The 14,546-nt window shown below is 53.4% G+C and overlaps 1 protein-coding gene and 1 gene segment (V, D, J or C); both read right to left on the minus strand.

The window, feature by feature from the left end:
• Positions 1–99: 99 nt before the first annotated feature.
• LOC148221131 (uncharacterized) lies at positions 100–9,291 on the minus strand. Its single transcript, XM_088179496.1, is given in 5 exon segments — positions 100–114; positions 836–1,110; positions 8,483–8,656; positions 8,659–8,802; positions 9,240–9,291. Coding segments are annotated over 5 exon segments (660 nt in total).
• Positions 9,292–12,876: 3,585 nt separating this feature from the next.
• On the minus strand, positions 12,877–14,441 carry LOC148221132 (T cell receptor alpha variable 26-2-like). The segment is given in 3 exon segments: positions 12,877–12,926; positions 13,451–13,885; positions 14,390–14,441. Coding segments are annotated over 3 exon segments (537 nt in total).
• Between the last annotated feature and the right edge of the window lie 105 nt (positions 14,442–14,546).

A 14,546-nucleotide genomic window follows, 5' to 3' on the forward strand; every position in this document is an offset into this window, starting at 1 on the left:
ACGAGCGACACAAGGACGTTTGGCACGGCCAGGGACAGGACACAGCTGGGTCCCGTCCCACACACCACCCACACTGCATCGCAAGCACATCCATCCACATCAGCGGAGCGTCAGCTTTGCAGGGATACGAAAGGAGGGCTCGGCACACAGGGGCTGCATTTCAGCGCCTCTTCCCTGCACACATCTGTAGCGAGCAGCTGCCGTCAGCACTCAGCTGCACTCGGGCTCCTTCTGAGCCTGGGAAGCTGCTGCTCTGTGCTGTGCAGGGCCAGAGCAGTGCTCGGTGTCCTTGGCACAGTCAGGGAATTCCCTCGCGATGAGGGACACACGCGGACAGACACAGGCTCGTGCACAGCAGTGTGGAGCCATCCACAAATCTGTGCTTGACGTGTGTCCATGCAAGCGGGGCTGCTGCAAGAGCACGCAGGGCAGGAACACAGAACTAGCCCTGGGCTGTGCTGAGAACATGTGGGGCCAAAAGCAGGTGGTCTCGAGTGTGGAAGGACAAAGTCAAAGGCATTCATAGGGGATTTTTTTCATTAGTTAGAGATTTGTCAATGTGGAAATGAGTCAAAACAGTCCAGCACGACAAAACGAAAGTGCTAGAATGGATGCTCTAAGACCCATGAGATCATAGTCGACAGGTGGACAGGCAGTTTCTGGTGAGCATTGAGGTCAGCCCTGGGTCCCTTCCTCGAAATTCAGGCTCGCACATGTAAATCTCTCTCTCCCTCCCTCCCCTGGGTTATTTCACAGCCGAGGAAGCTCCCTGCACCAGTGTGTCTTGCACAGCACACAGGTACAAGGCACTGTCAGACAGCTCCACTTCCTCCACCTTCAGGACACTGTATTTCCCCGTGGTGTTCAGGTGCGTGGTGATACGGCCGCTGTGCTTGGGGCCAGTCACTGCTTGATAGGAGACCAGCTGGGGGGATTGGCCTTTCCGCAGCTGGTACCAGAACAAGGCATAAAATCCACTGGTCTGGTATTTGCAGGTGGTGTGGAAGGGGTGTCCCTGCTTGACCGTGACTTGTCCATCTTCTTGGGTAACCGTGATCTGCCCCGCGGTGCCTGGAACAAAGTCAATGTCAATAGTTCCACAGGGAAGAACTAGAGGCAGGAAGAGCAAATTGGGTGCAAAACCCTAGTGGAGAAAGCAGTCTGCCCTGCAGGGAAGACCTGAGATGTGCAGACAGACAGATGAGAGTGATTTTGGGCAGGGTTTCAGAGCTCTCAGCACAACCAGACACTGAAAGGAGCTGGGCTGGGTCCCTGCTCCTACTTCACCGCTCAGACGACATCGGAACAGTCTGAATTTTGTGTGCTAAGGGAGGCTAAGGAGCACACCGACGTTCAGCAGAAGGATTTATCTTGCTTCCCCATCCCTGTCCATGTCTGAGGTCTCCTCGATCCCTGAGTACACACCAAGCTGAGCTTGAAATGAGGGAGCCCTGGTTGAGCTGCCAGCCCAGAGGTCGATCACTGAAAGCTGTGTCAGAGCTGTGTCAGCCTGGTGGCAGAAAGGGACACTCTGTCAATGTCAGTGGTATGAGAACTTGAGATGCCGGGGCAGGTTTGACAGAATCGGACGATTTACATGTAAATGGGAACAATGCGGGACAGTAGAGACAGCTGAGATGTCGTGAGGTGACAGCAGGAGAATGAGAAGAGAGGGGCAGAGGGAGATGGATTGAAGGTGACAGAAAAGACGGAGAAAGTATCTGAGGTTTCTCTCCCTTCCACTTTCCTTTACAAATCCAAGAACTTTTTGGGCAAACACATGCAAAACCACAAAAAGGAGCCGATTTTTCTCAGCCTTTCCCCTCGAATCACCGATATTTCTCAACAGCTTCCTGATCGGGCTGTTGAGGGTTTCCTGGGAAAAGAATACGAAGAAGGAGACGGGTGCCTTGGGGAAAAAGTAGGACTTACCCAGGAGCTGTCCCAGCAAGACGGTGAGGATGAGATGTGCGAGGTGCATGGCGAGAGCAAGCTGCGTGTTTGCTGAGTGAGGAAGAGTCAGAAAGCACGTCGCAGCGGCGAGAGAACAGAGGTGCCGGAAACGCCTCTGTGCGGGAGCCAAGGGAGCAGCAGCGGGAGCAGGCAGAGCAATGGCCTGTCCTTGGCGTGCCTGAAATGCTCCTGCTGCGTTTGTGGCTCGTCCAGCAGCAGCCGCCGTTTGTCCCTCAGCCAGTGGCATTGGGAGCATTCCGTGCCTCTGGGGCCTCAGCCATGGCAAGGGGCTCTTCCCGCTCAGCTCGCAGTGGAGTCCTCCCCTCCCCAGCTGCAATCGCCAGCTCTGCTGCACACCCCGTGCTGGGCATTTGCGAGCTCAGCGGCTCCTTCTCCTCTGAGCTTTCTCACCTGTGTCAGGAAAATTAATCCATAAACACCAGAGGTTTTATGTCCAAAAAGTAAACAGAAGTGTCCCTTTTGCTTTATTCGAATAAAGGTAGAGGTCATGGGACATTCCTCTGGAAGCTCTCAAATTTTTGGAGGACGCAGCCTCCTTTTTATCCTATTTTCCCGGCCGAATTTCCCTCTCTCCTTTCCCTTTGGCTGTGGCACTTGAGAGGAACAGACTTCCCGGAACGCCTGATACCTGAAATTCTCCTCTAATGTATAACCCTCCCTTTTAATTTTTAATTCTTATAGAATTCATGGTTTTCCCCCCGTTGCTTCTTTCATCTTTCGATATCCAATTTCATTTATCAGCAGCCCTACAGTTTGTTTGTAAAGGCAAATATCTTTTTCCATTCATCAATCAGTGGAATCCATCCCAGTGTTTCTTTTATCTCTCAGAGCTAGCCTTATCTACAAGCAGATCCACAGCTCATTTGGAAAGACAAATTCAACATTCCTCTCACCTTTGTGGGCTCATTGCAATTTCCTCTGTTAACAGGGGACTCCTCTGTCTTTGTGCCTTCTCCTCTGCCATTCTTCATCTTCCTGGTACGAACACCTCTCTCCCAGGTGCCTCACTCCCATCCGCTTTTCCGTATCAACTCCACAGTGATATTATAATAATTTTGTTTTTGTCCAAAACGCGTTTGTCACACAAAACTCCCTGGAATAACATGAAAAATGATGCAGGGACTGACAACTTGTATAATAGGAACATTCTCATGCAGGTGTTGCACCGCTCCATAGTTTCGAAGGAGAAGTGGAGGGTCCTGTCGTCTCACAGATTTTTAAGTTGTAAGCTTGTGCTTCTACGGACTCCTTCCAAGACTGTGCCTTCTTAGGTTTCAGAGCAGAGAAAAGATGGTAGAAGATGTTCAAGGGGAGGAGGATTCTTCCCAGCATTTGTACTGAGACAAGAAACCTGCAACCGTCCTTGCTGATGCCATACACATCACTGCAGTCTCTCCTTTCCTGGGGGTTTCATGCTCTCTCTCATCTTTTCTAACCCTTTACCCTTGACAAAGCTCAGCCGGAGCCAATTCACAGCCACAGCCCCTGGTTCCTAAAGGCTCATCAATTAGAGGCTGATGAACTCTGAGCTCCCCCTTTGAATCCCTTATCACCGACTGCTACATTGGTGTAAATGTGTGCTTTTGTCATCGCTTTCCCTTTTCGTTGTTCTTCCCTTGGAAAGGTAAACGGACGTGATGTGAACCTTAGAGAGCCAGACATTTTCGCCCTTTACATGTCCTGACTGTGGCCTCTGCTGAACTTGCTCATTCCAATGAGTTCCTGAAGGTGCAGAAAAGCTCTTGCCCTCAAATGAAATGGAATTTGTAGGGAATGTGTGTGGAGTGAAAGCCCATGTGGAGCTCATTCTTTCAAGAGTGTCCCCCAAACCGTTGCAACTGTGCTAAACATTGTCATATGCTTTTGTATACCTGAGAGGATACTAAGGTGTAGGAAAGGGGGCCAACCAGTTTCAGCTGGTAGTGGGAGTGAGAGAGCCCCTTTACGAATTGAAACGCTGTGTCGCTGTGCGCGGGCTCGGGGCGGTTCGTGCCCGGCCGCAGCCCCGGCTCCTCTGCCCGTGGCCCCAGCGCGCAGTAATACACGGCCGCGTCCCCGCGCCGGGGCCGCCTGAGCCACAGCGAGCTCGAACGGCGATCTGCCGACACCCACAGCTGTCCTGCAATGTCCGGCAGCTCTTTGGACGCTTTCACAGTGAGTGCGAGGAAGTCGAGTCCTCGGCCCGGGAGCTGACGGTACCAGAAGATGGTCTCGCCTATCTGTATATTGGCGTGTGAGCAGCTGATGTTGACTCCAGTGCCCTCGGTAGTCTCCGATGACGGCTCCTGCTGTACCTGGGCTCTGCCTGCAGCCACTGTACGGGATAAAAGAACAACATTTCTTTAGTAGAAAAGACCATGCAGGGGCAGAAGGAAGAGGAAGACGGATCACAGCGAACTGGGATATGTTCTGGATATAAAATATGGAGAGATTATTTCAGTGAGCGTATTTGATTGAAGAAAAGCATCAATAAGGGTCGGTTTGAGGAAAAAAACAGAAGAAAGTTACAAAAATGCAATGGCTGAGAGCGCGGGATATATGCATACATGCACGTATGGATGTCTGAATAACGACGTGGAGTAAAAAAGGCAGATTTGAAAGCAATGACTTCACGGAGGGATGAAAGAGTTCTGGCAGAGGACAGATCAGAGGGGAAATAAGAACGGAAAGGAAACAGGAGGGTAAGAGATGAATCTTGGGCTGGGGCCGGTCTAACATAGCCCCGTGACCCGGGCGCTGCCCCTTGGGCGCCACCCCCGCGCACCGAGCAGCAGCGCGGCCAGCGCCGCCAGCCCCGCGCCCCGAGCCCGCCGCATGGCGCCGCTCCGCCGGCCGAGCATCGCTGTGGCCCTGAGCCCCGGCTCTCTGCTGCGGCCGTGCCGCCTCCTCTCGCACGCCGCCAGCTCCGCCCCGGCCGGCCTCAGCCCCCGCCTCTGCCAGCAGCAGCAGCACAACGAGCGACACAAGGACGTTTGGCACGGCCAGGGACAGGACACAGCTGGGTCCCGTCCCACACACCACCCACACTGCACCGCAAGCACATCCTTCCTGAACACATCTCTGGCGGGCAGGTGCTGTCAGCTCTCAGCTGTGCTCAGGCTCCTCCTGAGCCTGGGAAGCTGCTGCTCTGTGCTGTGCAGGGCCTGAGCAGTGCTCGGTGTCCCTGCCGCCATAGTCAGGGAATTCCCTTCCTATAAAGGATCACTCATGGACAAACACAGATACACAAATGCTTGTGCACACCAGTGTGGAGTCATTCAGAAATTTGTGCTTCTCATGTGTCCCTGCAAACGCTGCTGCTCCAAGAGCTCACAAGGCAGGAACACACGAAGGAGCAATATCAGCTGTTGACTTTGCTGAGGACACACGGTGCCAGAAGTAGCAGGGCAGGGGCATTGTGTGGAAGGACGAGGTTCCAGTCAAGCAAAGTGCAACGGTTTTGTTGTACCCAAAATGGAGATGAGTCAAACTAGACCAGCATACCTTCCTGAGGGCAATCATAGCAGGACAGGCACACCCGTGGGGAGAGAACCAGGACTGAACATCGGCATGAGCTGGGGCAGAAGGCCAGACAGGACTGGGGGATGTCATCCAGCACAACAGCCCATGAGTGTCCCATTGAGGATGATTGCGGCTTCCTCCTGGGAGTGATAAAAGCAGAGGCACGCTGGCTGACACATCACTCTCCTGTTGTGGATCCATTCAGCACTGCAGCTGAGGCTTCTGCCTTTACTGCTGTGTCCCTGTCCAAAATACCCTGGAGCCTTTCATCCCAGTGTTCAGAAGAAGCCTTCTGTTTGGAATGGGCATGGCCCAAACCTGGAAAAGAAAGGGCAGCAGTGCAGGAAATAAAAGCACAGCCTCCAGCATTAGGTGTGTTGGTTTGCACTCAGATGAGCTTGTGGGGAAATTGTTCCCTGTGCAAAGGTGTCCTCTAGGCCTGTGGAAATGGAGGGCAGTAAAGATAGGCAGATCTAATCCCTGAGGTCTTACCAATTACTCCTGCCTATTTCTATGGCTACTACATGGAAGAAAATACTTAGAAAAAACAAGATAGAAGCAAACCAGAATGTTGTATACAGAGACCAAACATTCCAAAGTGTATTAGAGCCCTCCCATTGACTCCTAACATTTAGATTGTAACCCCTTGCTGCTTTTAAAACACCTGATGGAGCTTTGGTGTGTCTCAGTCAAAACTTAGTGTCAGACTGAGACAATCGCTTATGTCTGAAGGAATTGACCGCACGCATTTCGTGAGTATTGATCCATCATGAAATCTTGTGATGATCTGTTGCTAATAGGGAGTCTCCCCATAATCAGAAAGGCAAGGGTCTCTCAGTGCCAGGTAAGAAATTGAGAGAGTTGTGTGTGAAATTGAACAGAGAGTTGTGTGTGAATCAGCACTGGCAGACAGACAGAACAATCCCCAAGCCACAGCTAAAATGAAAAATGTGATTCCCTTCTCTCAGGTACCTTGGGATCCCTGAAGCCACCTGTGGGCAGAATTACAAAAGCAGAGATGCAGGCACAGTGAAACTCGGTGCATGCTAAAGGATCACCATGGGCTCTGCACACCGCTTTCCCAAGGGCTCTTTGCAGCTGCAAGGTCACTTGATGAATGACAATCCTCCTCAGCCCTGGCCCACTTTTCACCTATTCCTCCCAACACCACAGCCGCAATACTCAGGCACAGGCACAGTGCAGGGAAGGGCTTTAGTGTGTGTGAGTGGGCTCAAGGTGGGCATCTCCCACTCTCAGCGAACTCCCATCACTCTTTTCCCAGCCACACAGAAGGCCTGGAAACCCGAGTTGCACAATTTGACTCTGCCTAGTCCAAGAGTTGTGCAGTGGCCCTGGAGAGTGCAAGCAGCCTCTTTGGCTGGCTTGAGGCTTCTCAATGAACTCAAGAGGACTGGAGATGTAGATTTGTGTATGTCTGTGTATGTGTGCTACCTAAGCAAGCAGTTGGTTCAGTCTTGAGCATTGTTTCTGATGATACCCCATACATGTGGGGGAAAAGCAGCAAGACATTGGATTGATGTGAAGTAGTGAGTGAAGAAGGTTAAGACGAGGGTGGCTTACATAGATTTGTTAGCAAAGTCCACTTGATTATTTACAGGGTCAGCTAAAGCTGTCAGGGAGACTGCCAGTGAGTCAGGAAGTTGAGAAAGGACCCCCTTGCATTCCAAACTCCTTCTCATATGGGGAGTTCACGTGCAGCTGGCTCCTGGCTTTGTCCCAGCCTTGGTCAATGCTTTAAGTCTAAACAATTCTATCTTGGACCATCCATCCTTTCTATCACTTAGCTAAGATTTCAAGGCTTCAGTGCTCTTCTTGCCAACTGACACACCAAGTATAAGATCAGGATTCCTCAGCCTTGAGGAGTGACCTTGATTGATGCCCCTGCTAAAGGGAAGATCCTGGTGGGCAACCCAGTAGCACGCAGGAGAGCTGAGTGAGACCTGATGTGTGCAGCTTTTCTGGAATGAGCTGTTTGAGTGGGAGTTGCAGTCCAGCTGTATTTCAATGGGCACATGTTGTAACAGGCCTGAGCAGGTCAGCAAGATGTGTGGCTGTGAGCTATGGTGGTGTTGTGTGTGCCCAGAGTGCAGCTTAAGGCAGATGGAGGCGTCATGTCCCAGATGGGTATTGAAGGAAGGGAAGTTCCGGGAAGGGAAGACAAGGGAATAAGCTTTTTCCTAATATTTTGTAGTAGAGTCATCTTGCAGAATACTTTTTTGCAACCTGGATTAACACAAAGTTAGCAATTTCTCGTGACAGGGCTTTCTTAAAACTCAGTCATCATCTCAGTTCCCCACCGCGGGACATATTTTGCTTTATGCCTTCCCTAAATAGTGGCAGCCGAATCTACATTCAAGAATGACCACAGCAACACAGAATATATCAGGATCAGGTAATTTGTTTTCCGATGAACTCCCAGTGCTGTGTGGTCAGAGCAACGAACTTGAGCTGTCACTTGACCTTCAGAAAAGGCAAAAAGAGCTCAGCAGCGGTGGGAAGAGAAGAACAGAGGTAAGAGGAGAACCAGCCTGACATGGGCTGGGTGGGAATGTGTGCCCTCATGGATGTATTTTAGAGACAATATTTGCAGGCCTTTGTAGACAGGCCGGAGGATGCCACGTTCCCCAGAGAGCACAGAGCCCTTTGGGAAGGAGCAAGAGATGGCTTGGGCAGGACCCTGCTGCGGTCCGTGCCTCACACAGACCATCTCAGTGTGCACAGGGAGCTGTGGCCGGGCGGGACTGTTTGCTGCCGTCAGGAGCTGAGCTGCACGGAGGCCGCAGTGAGAAGAGGGGCTGAGCGCGCTCGGTGACTCCGAGTTGGAGCTGCCGGTGCCGGTGTCGGTTCCGGTGTGGGGAGCGCCCCCTGCTGGGCGGGGACGAGCGGGGCGAGGCGGCCCCGGCGGGCGGAGCGGCAGCGCCCCCTGCTGGCCGCGGGCGGCGCTGTGCCCCCGGCCCCGCCCGGCCCCGCCCGCGGCGGTTCGTGCCCGGCCGCAGCCCCGGCTCCTCTGCCCGTGGCCCCAGCGCGCAGTAATACACGGCCGCGTCCCCGCGCCGGGGCCGCCCGAGCCACAGCGAGCTCGAACGGCGATCTACCGACACCCACAGCAGTCCTGCAATGTCCGGCAGCTCTTTGGACGCTTTAACAGTGACCGCCACAATTCGGGTCCTTGCCCCGGGAGCTGTCGGTACCACTGGATCCAGTCGTTGGTCTGGATTTTGGGATGCGAGCAGCTGATGTTGATTCCGATGCTCTCGATGGTCTCCACTGACGGCTCCTGCTGTACCTGGGCTCTGGCCACGGCCACTGTATGGAAGAAAAGAACAATCACTTTCCTTTATCGAAAATACCATGTAGGGGGAGATGGGAGAGAACGAAAAATCAGAGCGAAGAGGGATATGGTCTAATTATAAATGACGGAGAGATTACTTCACTGAGCTTGTTCGTTTGAGGACAAGAACCTATGAGGGGTGTTTTGAGTTAAAATCAGGAAGATTTTTCGAAAAAGAGTCGCTGAGATTGATTGATTCATGCATACATGCATACATGGATGGCTGAATAAAGATGTGGGGGAAAAAATGCAAACTGACAAGCAATGACTTCACGAAGGGAAGAAAGTATGCCGTCAGAGGACAGATCAGAGGGGAAATAAGAACGGAAAGGGAACAGGAAGGTAAGAGAGGAATCTTGGCCTGGGGCCGATCTAACATAGCCCGGTGACCGCGACCGCCACCCCCGCGCACCGAGCAGCAGCGCGGCCAGCGCCGCCAGCCCCGCGCCCCGAGCCCGCCGCATGGCGCCGCTCCGCCGGCCGAGCATCGCTGTGGCCCTGAGCCCCGGCTCTCTGCTGCGGCCGTGCCGCCTCCTCTCGCACGCCGCCAGCTCCGCCCCGGCCGGCCTCAGCCCCCGCCTCTGCCAGCAGCAGCAGCACAACGAGCGACACAAGGACGTTTGGCACGGCCAGGGACAGGACACAGCTGGGTCCCGTCCCACACACCACCCACACTGCATCGCAAGCACATCCATCCACATCAGCGGAGCGTCAGCTTTGCAGGGCCACGAAAGAGAGGGCTCGGCACACAGGGGCTGCATTTCAGCGCCTCTTCCCTGCACACATCTGTAGCGAGCAGCTGCCGTCAGCACTCAGCTGCACTCGGGCTCCTTCTGAGCCTGGGAAGCTGCTGCTCTGTGCTGTGCAGGGCCAGAGCAGTGCTCGGTGTCCCTGGCACAGTCAGGGAATTCCCTCGCGATGAGGGACACAGACGGACAGACACAGGCTCGTGCACAGCAGTGTGGAGCCATCCACAAATCTGCGCTTGACGTGTGTCCATGCAAACGGGGCTGCTGCAAGAGCACTCAGGGCAGGAACACAGAACCAACCCTGGGCTGTGCTGAGAACATGTGGGGCCAAAATCATCATGGATGGATTTTGGAAGGACAAGGTCCCAGGCATGTACAGGGGATATTTTTCTTTATTTGGAGATTGAACAATGTAGAAGTGAGTCAGAATAATCCCGAATCCTTTCCCATGGGAAGTGTCAGGATGGACGAAGTGAAAAACATCAAACCATTATATTCAAAAGGGTTTCAAATTCTCTTGATCACTGCGATGAGATCTGCATCTCTTTTCCCACCCTCAGCCTTGCATTGACATATGCATTCCCTGCCCTGGGTTGTTGCACAGCCGAGGAAGCTCCCTGTACCAGGGTGTCTTGCACAGCACACAGGTACATGGCACTGTCAGACAGCTCCACTTCCTCCACCTTCAGGACACTGTATTTTCCCGTGGTGTTCAGGTGCGTGGTGATACGGCCGCTGTGCCTGGGGCCAGTCCCTATTTGATAGGAGACCAGCTGGGGGGATTGGCCTTTCCGTAGCTGGTACCAGAGCATGACATTAAAGTTACTGGTCTGGTATTTGCAGGTGGTGTGGAAGGGGTGTCCCTGCTTCACCGTGACTCGTCCATCTTCCTGGGTGACCGTGACCTGCCCCGTGGTGCCTGGAAGAAAGTCAGCGTCAGCAGCTCCTTAGGGAAGGACTATTGGAAGCAAAATGAAGTGCATGGAAAAGCCTGGTGGATGAAGGTCCCTGTCTTGTAGCAGAGTCCTGAGAGATTTTGGCCATGAGTTCTGAGCTCTTTGCTTTACATCACCCAAAGCTGAGCTGGGCTGTGTCTCTGCTCCTGCTACTCAGTGGACCAGGGAACCGCCTGCCTGTTATGCCTGAAATTCGAGTGCTGGAATCTGCAGCCCTCCAGGTGCCTGAGGAGCCCACCGAGGTACAGAAGAAAGGTTCGTCCTGCTTCTCCATCCCTGTCATGTCTGAGGGCTCCTGAGTAGACACAGAGCTGAGCTTGGAAAGAGGGAGTCCTGGTTTTGTCCAGCCGAAAGGAAAGTGAAAGCCGTGGCAGAGTTGGGTAAGCCTAGAGGCAAAATTTGTACTCCCCATTAATGTAATGAAATGAAAACCAGTGAGGTGTGTGGGGCAGGTTTGATAGCATTTTGGAATTAACATTGAAACCGGAGTAATATGGCACTGCAGAGACAGCTGAGATCTCCTGAAGTGACAGCAGGAGGATGAGAAGAGAGAGGCAGAGGGAGATGTATTGAAGGAGAGAGAAAAGAGAGAGAAGGGGTCTGAGGTTTCTTTTCCTTCTTTTTTCCTTTATAAGTCGAAGAGCTTCTTAAGCAAACACTTGCAAAACCACAAAGAGGCGACAATATTTCCCAGCTTTTCCCCTCTAATCACTGACATTTCCCAATACGGTCCTGAAAGGGCTGTTGAGGGTTTCCTGGGAAAGGAATAAGAAGAAGGAGGAGAGGAATGTCTTAGGGAAAAGGTAGGACTTACCCAGGAGCTGTCCCAGCAAGACGGTGAGGATGAGATGTGCGAGGTGCATGGCGAGAGCAAGCTGCGTGTTTGCTGAGTGAGGAAGAGTCAGAAAGCACGTCGCAGCGGCGAGAGAACAGAGGTGCCGGAAACGCCTCTGTGCGGGAGCCAAGGGAGCAGCAGCGGGAGCAGGCAGAGCAATGGCCTGTCCTTGGCGTGCCTGAAATGCTCCTGCTGCGTTTGTGGCTCGTCCAGCAGCAGCCGCCGTTTGTCCCTCAGCCAGTGGCATTGGGAGCATTCCGTGCCTCTGGGGCCTCAGCCATGGCAAGGGGCTCTTCCCGCTCAGCTCGCAGTGGAGTCCTCCCCTCCCCAGCTGCAATCGCCGGCTCTGCTGCACACCCCGTGCTGGGCATTTGCGAGCTCAGAGGCTTCTTCCCCTCTGAGCTTTCTCACCTGTGTGGGCTCATTGCAATTTCCTCTGTGAACAGGAGACTCCTCTGTCTCTGCCCCATCTCCCCTGCCCTTCTTCATCTTCCTGGGACAAATACCTGTCTCCCAGGTGCCTCACACTCACCCTCTTTCCATATATCAACTCCAAAGAGATCCCATATTGGCAATTTGTTTTTTCTCTACAACAGGTTTGTCATAAAAATTCTCCTGGATTAAGTTGATCAAAGAAGCAGGTAATAATAGTAGGTATGAGAGGAATATTTTCATGTAGGTGTTGCACCGCTCCATTGTTTAGAAGGAGGTTTCTAGAGAAGTGGAGGATCCTGAAGTTGTCACATATCTTCCAGGTGAAAGAACAGGATTAGGCGTTCTCTGCTAAAAACTATTTCGATGGTTGTGCCTTCTTGGGCTTTAGAGAGGTAAGACATGTACAGGAAGATGAGAATTCTGCATTTGTGCTGAGAAGAGAAACCTGCGACAATCCTTGCTGACCCCATGGCAAGATCACCGCAGATTCTCCTTTCCATGTCCTCTCTCATCATCTCTAACCCGTTACCACTGACAAAGCTCAGCCTGAGCCAATTCAAAGCCGCTGGTTACTCAAGGCTGAACAATTAAATGTTGATGAGCTGTGAGCTGCCCCTTTCATTTCCTTATTACCTAGTACTACATTGGTGTCATTGTGGGCTTCCCTCATCGCTTTCCCTTTCCCTTGTTCTTCCCCTGGAAAGGAAAATGGGCGTGATTTGAGCCTTAGAGAACCAGATATTCCTGCCTTTCACATGCCCTGCCTGTGGTCTTTGCTGAACTTACTCATTCCAATGATTTCCTGAAGATGCTGAGAGGCTCCTGTCCCCAGAGGAAATGGGGGCCTCTAGAGCGATTCTCAGGAGAGGAACCTCATGTGCAGCTCATTTTTTCATGTGTCTCTACCGAACACTTTCAACATTCCTGAAACCTGGCATCTGCTTTTCAGCCTGCCTGAGAGGTTACTAATGTAAAGGGAAAGGGAGCAATCAAGTTTAGGGCGGAAGATGAGTATAAGATGGATTGAAATGCTTGTGTACTTCAAGAGATTTATTCTTTTCCCTCTTATATGTCCTAGTTTTTCACGAAGGTGCTGAATGCAGATACATGGGTGTATGGGAAACCTGTGGAAGACAAGAAATTGTAGAGAAACTATTTGAAATATCATCTGAGATTCAAAGTACCCGTCCCTTACACATCCAGGTGAGTATGCAGCTGCTTACACACGTTCCAGTATGGAACAGAGACATTTCTGCAGGGACAGAGATGGAGATTTCTTTGTCACCTCAGAAAGCATCCCTATAAACACTTCTCATGCCATGACCTACTGAGGAGACAAGAGTAGCTGAATGAGTCCCAGTTTGCCTGTGAGTGCAGCTGCTTTGTCAGCCGCCAGCACAGATGCTGTCCCGGAGCAGCTGTTTGCTTTGCCAAGCAGGCTGAGAGCAGCATGAGGCGTGGGCGGAGGGCCGAAGGCGATGGCAGAGGCGGCGGGCGCAGCAGTTTGGTGAGAGGCAGAGGGCGTCTCGGGAGCGAGGGCAGGCGGGGCTGTGTGTGGCGGCTGTGTCCCGCAGCAGGCAGGCTGGCAGCCGTGTGTCGGGGCCGTGCCGGGCTGTGCGGTGTCGCTGTGCGCGGGCTCGGGGCACACGAAGGAGCTGCGGAGCCGCCTGGGGCCCGGCGGGCGGAGCGGCAGCGCCCCCTGCTGGCCGCGGGCGGCGCTGTGCCCCCGGCCCCGCCCGGCCCCGCCCGCGGCGGTTCGTGCCCGGCCGCAGCCCCGGCTCCTCTGCCCGTGGCCCCAGCGCGCAGTAATACACGGCCGCGTCCCCGCGCCGGGGCCGCCTGAGCCACAGCGAGCTTGAACGCCGATCCTCCGACACCAACAGACGCCCTTCAGGAGCTCGCACTTCCTTGGTTGCTTTAGCAGTGACCGCCAGGAGTTGAGGTCTTTGTCCCGGGAGCTGACGGTAGAAATGGATGAAATCGCCCATCCGGATATTGGGGTGGGAGCACTTGATATCTATACTGGTGCCCTCAGTGGTCTCCAGGAATGGCTCCTGCTGTACTTGGGCTGTGACCCCAGCCACTGCCAAGCAGAAAAAAGAACAAAACTCAACTCTTACTTTCTACTTAGCCCTGCCCGCCAATCCCCAGAAGAAAGCCCACAGAAGCAGACCGAAGCACAAAGACAAGGCGAGGAAAAGAATTTCCAAATGATTTCAAGATATGAAGGAACGGAAGCGTCCATGAATCTTTTGTGGAGAGATGAATGCCTGAATGATAGGAGGATCGGTGGAGTCACTGGAAAAAGAGAGGAGATGGGAAAAAACAAGAAAAGATAAAAAGAAAGGTAACAAGGGTTAAAAACTGACTTAATGTGTTATAAAGAAGCAATGCTAGTGCAGGGATGGGCATAGAATGGAATCAGGAGATTTCTGTGAGAGTATGGGACGGAGAAAAGGGAGGGATGAACAGCAGGAGAGTTCGAAAGAAGAGTTGTGTGAATTAGCCAGGCAGGAGAGCAGCCTCCAGGGACGTGTGGGATGAGCCCAGCCCCGGGTGCGGCCCCTTGGGCGCCACCCCCGCGCACCGAGCAGCAGCGCGGCCAGCGCCGCCAGCCCCGCGCCCCGAGCCCGCCGCATGGCGCCGCTCCGCCGGCCGAGCATCGCTGTGGCCCTGAGCCCCGGCTCTCTGCTGCGGCCGTGCCGCCTCCTCTCGCACGCCGCCAGCTCCGCCCCGGCCGGCCT

This window comes from Sturnus vulgaris, chromosome 27 (genome assembly GCF_052056855.1).
Source record: "Sturnus vulgaris isolate bStuVul1 chromosome 27, bStuVul1.hap1, whole genome shotgun sequence".
Lineage (NCBI taxonomy): Eukaryota > Metazoa > Chordata > Aves > Passeriformes > Sturnidae > Sturnus > Sturnus vulgaris.